General features: G+C 43.0%; 1 protein-coding gene across 1 annotated transcript; it reads left to right on the top strand.

Moving 5' to 3' along the window:
- Window positions 1–5,161: 5,161 nt before the first annotated feature.
- amy2a (amylase alpha 2A) lies at window positions 5,162–7,746 on the top strand. Its single transcript, XM_072668437.1, has 10 exons — window positions 5,162–5,329; window positions 5,604–5,750; window positions 5,851–6,048; window positions 6,145–6,375; window positions 6,464–6,597; window positions 6,678–6,800; window positions 6,903–7,002; window positions 7,088–7,209; window positions 7,309–7,434; window positions 7,519–7,746. Exons 1-10 carry the CDS (start codon window positions 5,162–5,164, stop codon window positions 7,706–7,708), a joined length of 1,539 nt encoding a protein of 512 aa, XP_072524538.1. The 3' UTR covers window positions 7,709–7,746.
- The last annotated feature ends 225 nt before the right edge of the window (window positions 7,747–7,971 follow it).

Raw genomic sequence — 7,971 nt, 5'->3', positions numbered from 1 at the left:
CTCTTTAGATTGAGTGATTTTTAATTACTGCCAGGTTTATTTGTAACAGTAAATTTGAGTGGTCTGTATGATTGGCAGTTTAATAATTATTTTTAAAACACTTTAAAACAGTGTCAGAATGATGTATTTTTAATCAATATGTTTATTGTCCTGTGTGTCTATACTGTTCTGCATGTTAATCTTCCTGTATATTTAGAATTGTGTATTTATTTCATCATATTTATTTAGTTCATAGTTCAACTGCTTGCATAACATCTAAACCACCGGAAGGCCTAAAATTCCCAGCGATGACCTACTTGTTGATTTGTGTAATTATGTAATCCTGATTATACAAAGTCTGTTACTCTCCCACACTGATCAAACAGAGAAAGCAAAAAGATTTACAGAGTTAATTCCATTTCACTGGCATTATTATACCGACCGTGAATTCAGTAAAGTGTTGCAGGACAGGCAGGATCTCACACCATGATGTGTCTTTCTATCTCATCTATATTACAAAACTCTTCATCTGCTCAGAACACCAGCGAGAGTTTATATCAGTATCCACATAAAAACACAACCTACTAGGTGTGAATTCTCACAGCTGGGACCTGCTGGTAGTAGTGTTTTGGCATTGGTGGGTGAAGACCTCTCCTCCACTGGTGGTGATATGAGGAGCAGGGCTGCAACTAGTGTTTCTTTCTATAATCAACTGACCCATCATTAATGTTTTTACTGAGTTAATCAGCTAACTGAGCTGTTTTAGTGATTCAGTTATGTTTCACATAATTTCTTGAAGAGTAGCATGAAGATGACTGCAGTAATATGATTTATGTTCGTTTTGTTATAGAATGAGTATATATGTATTATATAATAAATTAATAAGTATTCAGTACATGAGTAAGTATGTGTTATTTTGGAGGAAATAATAAATAGTATTAAATTCAAAGTGTAAACAAACCAAAAAAATGAAGCTGCTTGATGCTGGTCTGGCGCTGATTCAGCTGCTCACCCAGCGCGACCTGACCAGCATCCAAACACCATAGTGCTGGTTCTGGTTCAGCTACGGTGCTGCTCTATGGTTCTGGTTCTAGTAGAGATTCAATTAAATTCAGTTAAAGTAAAAGTGTATTTATATTGAGTCGTTCACAACAAATATTATCACAAAGCTCTTTACAGAGATCCGTGTCCATGCCTCTTATGAGCAAGCATGGCTGGTGGCGACAGTGTCAAGGGAAAACTCCCTCATACTAAGAGGAAGAAACCTCAGGACACATCAAGACTCAGTCCGAGGATCCCGTCTGCCTTAGATCGACCCACACAGCACAAACAAACAAACAAATGACATTACAGGGAGTAAACACTATTGCACATAGCTAATATGTAATGATTAAATAAGGGTGAAATTACATTTTTACATGAAATGTTAGCAATTCTAGATCAATCTTGTGCACCAGGATTCCCACAGCTGGATTTTTCCAGGTAAAAACATCTGACATTTCTTCGCTAACACTACGGTATAATTAATGTTGTTTTCCAAGTAATGTTGTTACACAACAACTAGCTAAATGCCCCGGAAGGTAAATCGGATCAGTGTTCAGTGTAACTCACACAAGCACCTGTTTGAAGTTAAGCTATGTTAGCTCCTTAGCTAGCTAACAAAATACATAATCTGCTAGTTTGGAGGCAGATTACTGGTCAAATACATCCGCCCACTTTTCACACCTTTTCTTTTTGTTGTATATATTACTACTTATGATTAGTTATTTTGTTACTCACGCTAGAGTCCAGGAGTGAACGCTAGAGTCCAGGAGGAGCGCAATAGTCCAGGAGTGAGCGTTAGAGTCCAGGAGTGAACACTAGAGTCCAGGAGTGAGCGTTAGAGTCCAGGAGTGAGCATTAGAGTCCAGGAGTGAACGCTAGAGTCCAGGAGGAGCGCTAGAGTCCAGGACTGAGCGTTAGAGTCCAGGAGTGAGCGTTAGAGTCCAGGAGTGAAAGCTAGAGTCCAGGAGTGAGCGTAAGAGTCCAGGAGTGAGCATTAGAGTCCAGGAGTGAACACTAGAGTCCAGGAGTGAACACTAGAGTCCAGGAGGAGCGCTAGAGTCCAGGAGTGAGCGTTAGAGTCCAGGAGTGAGCACTAGAGTCCAGGAGGAGCGCTAGAGTCCAGGAGGAGCGCTAGAGTCCAGGAGTGAAAGCTAGAGTCCAGGAGGAGCGCTAGAGTCCAGGAGGAGTGCTAGAGTCCAGGAGGAGCACTAGAGTCCAGCAGTGAACGCTAGAGTCCAGGATTGAAAGCTAGAGTCCAGGAGGAGCGTTAGAGTCCAGGAGGAGCGTTAGAGTCCAGGAGGAGCGCTAGAGTCCAGGAGGAGTGCTAGAGTCCAGGAGGAGCACTAGAGTCCAGCAGTGAACGCTAGAGTCCAGGATTGAAAGCTAGAGTCCAGGAGGAGCGTTAGAGTCCAGGAGGAGCGTTAGAGTCCAGGAGTGAGCGTTAGAGTCCAGGAGGAGCGTTAGAGTGTCCTTTAGTAAATTCCAGCTAAAAGCAGATTCAGTGAAAAACTGCTCCTGAAGGGGGATCCAGTCACTGGATCCAGTCTGATGATCATTTGCTTTATTCACAGTGTTGCGATGCCCAATGGTGTAAAACCAAAGTATTTCATACATAAACAGAAGACAGTGTGACGCACAGCCATGTTGTTGTTGTTGTTGTTTTATTAGCTTAATGTTTCTATTTAATTTCGTTGATGAACTGATGTGTGGTTCAGTTACTACAGTATCAGTGTGACTTTGGTGGGAGGAAGTTTGGAGCAGATTTAATCACTAATATTAAGATAAGCAAACAGCCTACCTCGAGTCACTGGAAGAAGATTGTTGACTTCCTGTCAGTGCCTGCTCGTGACTCCAGTACCTGACTGTCAGAGTTGAGCCGGAGATGCAAAAATTAACACAAGGTTTCTCACATGGCACGGATGAAACTGAAAAAGCAAACTGGCTTTTGTACCACTTCTGTCTGACCTGCCCTGTGGAAACTAATTTCTAAAATCTGTTATAAAATGTTGGTTAGAAAGTACAAACAAACAAAAGATCCCCGTTTTCATCCAGGGCCTATCCAGGCATGTTTTAATGGTTTGAGTATCAACTATTTTAATACCAGTCCAGTTCTTTTGTCAGAGTCTTTGCTTTAACCACAATGTTTTTAAGTGTTCACGGATTATAAGATATTAAAGCATATAAAACAGTAATTTCAGGAATATTCTCAGACTGTCCAGAATGTCTCGTTATAGGAACTGATATGAATAAAATAAAATAAAATAAAGGGATTTTATTGGTTTATTTTATTATTAATCAGAAGCTCATCTAATCTAAACGGTGTGGCCGGATTATTTATATAAACACAAAGAACAGAACAGATCGGTATCAGCTGATACTCAAAATACCTTATCAGGACACCCGTAGGTGTCATAGACTACATGGTTAAGACTGAAATACTGAACTGATAATACTCTTCAGTGATCATTTGTAGAATAAGGAAGTGTTTCCCGGTCTTTACCATTGAGTACCTTCTGTAGTGTTTTCCATGCTTTTAATACCTGCTTTATTTTAAGTGCATTTTCATGAATGTTTTTATTCGATTTTAAGGTAAACCTTGTTATGTGTGGGTTCTCTGTGAACAGAGATGATTAGAATTGATACTAATTATATTGAGTTAATTAGTGCACCATTGTTAATATATATAAGCCGATGACCTGTAGATTCTTGTCACTTTGTTTGTTTGTTTACTTATTTTTGTTACAAAAATCTCCTCCTTATAATCCGATTGGTCTAGTTCATGGCAGTAGTGGCAATATGGCAAACACAGAGAATGTGTTCAGGAGACACTTCTAGTGATGGTAGAAGTGTCTCAGTACAGCAGTATCAGTATGTTCTCTCAGATTCAGACTGTTGTCAGTAGAGACATTCCACATGTTGAATTCAGTGCTGAGAGAAAGGTTGCTGAAGGTGGTGAAGCCAAGAAAGATCATCTCATGCAGGAGGTTAAAGGTGCAGATACCCATGCTCATGTTTGGTGTGTTGATGAAATGTTGGACTATGATACCTGTCATATTGAGGTTGGTGGTCAAACCCAACTCAGCTGAGTGCAAGTGCTTGATGAATATTTGGTGGGATGTCTCTTAGTTTGATGTCTGCAAAACCCTACTCCATCAGTGTCAAATGCTTCTTGACCTTTGCTCTCATGCAGGCAAGCTTAAACAATCTGCCACTGCCTCTAGTTAGATGGAATACGCCTTTTAACATCCCCTGAAGAACTGAATGAGATCATCTGAGACAACTGCAGGGAGAGAAATATGGCAAAGATTGTAGGAGACTGTAGACAGTCCTGCGAGAGAATGAGAAGAAAGACCAGGTTGAAGGTCTTTGTCAGGTCAGGAAATGCAATGAACAGTTGTGAGGCCTTTGTTTTCTCAAGCAGATATTGTTGACTATCTCGCTTAGAATCTGCTACTTAAGTCTCACCACTAAAGCCAGTAATATATATTTATACTTGTTGAGTATATTGAACCTTCGGTGAGGAAAGTGTGTTCGTATTTCATTGTGGTGAAGGGATTTGGATTTTGATAAAGGTAAAGGTGCACGTATTCGTCACTGTACAGCGTGGACTGTACAGCGAAATGTGTCCTCCGCATTTAACCCATCTGGTAGTGAACACACACTCACACACACACATGTGTTAGGGGCAGTGAGTACACACACACACACCCAGAGCGGTGGGCAGCCAACTCCAGCGCCCGGGGAGCAGAGAGGGTAAAGGGCCTTGCTCAAGGGCCCAACAGTGGCAGCTTGCCGAGCCCGGGAATCGAACCCACAACCCTGTTATCGATATCCCGGCGCTCTAACCGCTGAGCCACCACTGCCCCCTTGAGCCACCACTGCCCCCTCTGAGCCACCACTGCCCCCTTTGTTTTACTGTGAAACACAATCGAATGCATTCTGTGCTGAATATTTTGGGAGACTATGCTGACTTCAAGTGAGAAGAACAAGTTGATTAGCAGGTGTTTTTTTTTAGCTGAAACACAGTTAAAGATTAACCTGTCAGAAAAACGTTCTGGGTGGGCACTGAGACCATACCACCCGGTGTATATATACTGGAGCTGAACATCAGAGTGGTCTACTTCTCAACTAGAGGAAGATGAAGCTCCTTATTTTGGCAACACTGCTTGGACTGAGCTTTGCTCAGTTCAGCCCTAATATGAAAAATGGAAGAACTTCCCTTGTCCACCTGTTCGAATGGCGCTGGGCTGATATCGCAGCAGAGTGTGAGAGGTACCTGGCACCCAATGGCTTCGGAGGAGTTCAGGTATGAATGAATAGAAAGCAGACGAAAGGGTTGGTGACCAACACAACTTAGAAGTTTCCTTGCACAGAGTTTGAGCTCAGCACCAACCTCTGTTTACCTCTTGCTTACACTTCAGCATCTCTCACTGTGAACAGTAGATCATGATGTGACTGCATCTCGCAGATCTTTCCTCCAAGAGAGATGAAGGTGTACAGAATGAGCCGGTTCTGGAGATTAGCTTGTTGTGAATGTAATCAGTGTACTGTAGTTCCTATGCTGGAATCTTACCTTGCAGATCTCGCCTCCAAGTGAGAGCATTGTGGTCACCAACCCTTGGCATCCTTGGTGGCAGAGGTACCAGCCAATCAGCTATAACCTGTGCTCCAGATCAGGAAATGAGAACGAGCTGAGGGACATGATCACCAGATGCAACAATGTTGGGGTAAGGACCTTTTCGAGTCCATCTTCTGCTCAACATCAGTTCAGGAATGGAAGCAGTGGAAGTTCAGTGGAGTTGTATGATCTGTAAAACTGCTTTGTAGGTGAACATCTACGTAGATGCAGTCATCAACCACATGTGTGGAGCAGGTGGTGGTGAGGGCAAACACTCAAGCTGTGGCACATATTTCAACGCCAACACCAAGGAGTTCCCCTCAGTTCCTTACTCAGGCTGGGACTTCAATGATGGCAAGTGCTACACTGGCAGTGGAAACATCGAGAACTATCAGGATATTAATCAAGTACGTGATTCTTAGCCTCCTGCTGTATCTGTGTGTTCAACCCATCACCTGAACGCCCTCTTATCCCTAATTTCTGATCTGTGTTAACGATGACAGGTGAGAAACTGTCGTCTGGTCAGTCTTCTGGACCTGGACTTGGAGAAAGACTACGTGCGCGGTAAGGTGGCCGATTACATGAACGCGCTTATCGACATGGGTGTCGCCGGGTTCAGAGTGGACGCCTGCAAGCACATGTGGCCTGGAGACCTCAGAGCAGTTTATGGACGCCTCAATAATCTCAACACCAAATGGTTCTCAAGTGGCTCCAGACCCTTCATCTTCCAAGAGGTTCCTTTAGTTGGTGTTTATTTGAAGGGATTTATTTTCCTAAAAGCTTTTGGTTCTGAAGACGACCTGAACTGGAAATCTGTTTCAGGTCATTGATCTCGGTGGTGAGCCCATCACATTCTCCGAGTACACTGGACTGGGACGAGTGACCGAGTTCAAGTATGGTGCCAAGCTGGGTACGGTTATGCGTAAATGGAACGGAGAGAAGCTGTCCTACCTCAAGTAAGGTGATGGGATCACTCAGCTCTGTTAGAGCTCCATATTTAGAAGCTTCAAGAAATACTGAACTGGGTTTGTTTTAGGAACTGGGGCGAGGGCTGGGGAATGATGGCCTCAGATAAGGCCCTGGTGTTCGTTGACAACCACGATAATCAGAGAGGCCATGGAGCTGGAGGAGCTTCCATTGTCACCTTCTGGGATTCCAGGTGTCAGAAGAACTTCTTCACTGCATTCCAAAATATATCCCCTATACTGTCAGCTGCACTAATTGAATTTGATTAATGATCCTCTAACATCTCCTTATTAAGGCTTTACAAGATGGCTGTTGGTTTGATGTTGGCCCATCCCTACGGAGTTACCAGAGTTATGTCCAGTTTCCGTTGGGACCGCAACATTGTCAATGGACAGGTAGATGAACGAGCAGAACCACTTAGCAAAAGCCTTTTCCTCACTGTTCATTTTCAGCATCTTTGATGCTTTATGACTTTCTCAGGATCAGAACGACTGGATGGGACCACCCAGCTACAGTGATGGCAGAACCAAGCCTGTACCCATCAATGCAGACAGCACCTGTGGAGATGGCTGGGTCTGTGAGCACAGGTGGCGTCAGATCAGGTGGGTTCCTTCTGTTCTAAACTGTGTTGCAGAACGTTTTCACACGACTAGCTGACCCTGAACTCCTGAAGATAACTCCCAAATGCACGCTGTCCACAGGAACATGGTGATTTTCAGAAACGTGGTCAATGGACAGCCATTTTCCAACTGGTGGGACAACGGCAGTAACCAGGTTGCTTTTGGCCGTGGTAACCGTGGTTTCATCGTGATAAATAATGATAACTGGTAAGGCCACACGTTCTCAAAGTGAAACACTGAAACCTTCAGCTTTTGTTGCTCAAACTGCAGCAAGTTTCTGGTTCCTTTCAGGACCCTGGACGCAACTCTGCAGACTGGTTTGCCTGGAGGAACCTACTGTGATGTGATTTCTGGACAGAAGGAGGGCAGTGGTTGCACTGGAAAGAGAGTGACAGTCGGAGGAGATGGACGGGCCTATTTTAACATCAGCAACTCTGAAGAAGATCCATTTGTCGCCATTCATGCTGACTCTAAACTGTAAATGGATATATGTTAAAGAATAAATGATTTGTTTGCAAATTCTTTTCTGAATTCTTTTTTGGGGGATGAATTTGGGGAAATTTTGACAAATGATCTCTCCTGTATTAATCCTCCATTGCTTTAATGCACTGCCTTAAAATATCAGAGCTTCAGTAATGTTCTTCAACATATTCTGTATAGTATTGTTATAAATAAAATCTTGTGAAGAAGTAAGGACATACCAAAAACACTTGTATTTTTAATATATTTAAAATCTGGACATTT

The sequence above is a fragment of the Salminus brasiliensis genome, chromosome 23 (assembly GCF_030463535.1).
Source record: "Salminus brasiliensis chromosome 23, fSalBra1.hap2, whole genome shotgun sequence".
NCBI lineage: Eukaryota > Metazoa > Chordata > Actinopteri > Characiformes > Bryconidae > Salminus > Salminus brasiliensis.
Note: the sequence above shows the minus strand (reverse complement) of the source record. Positions and strands in the feature narration are given on the sequence as shown.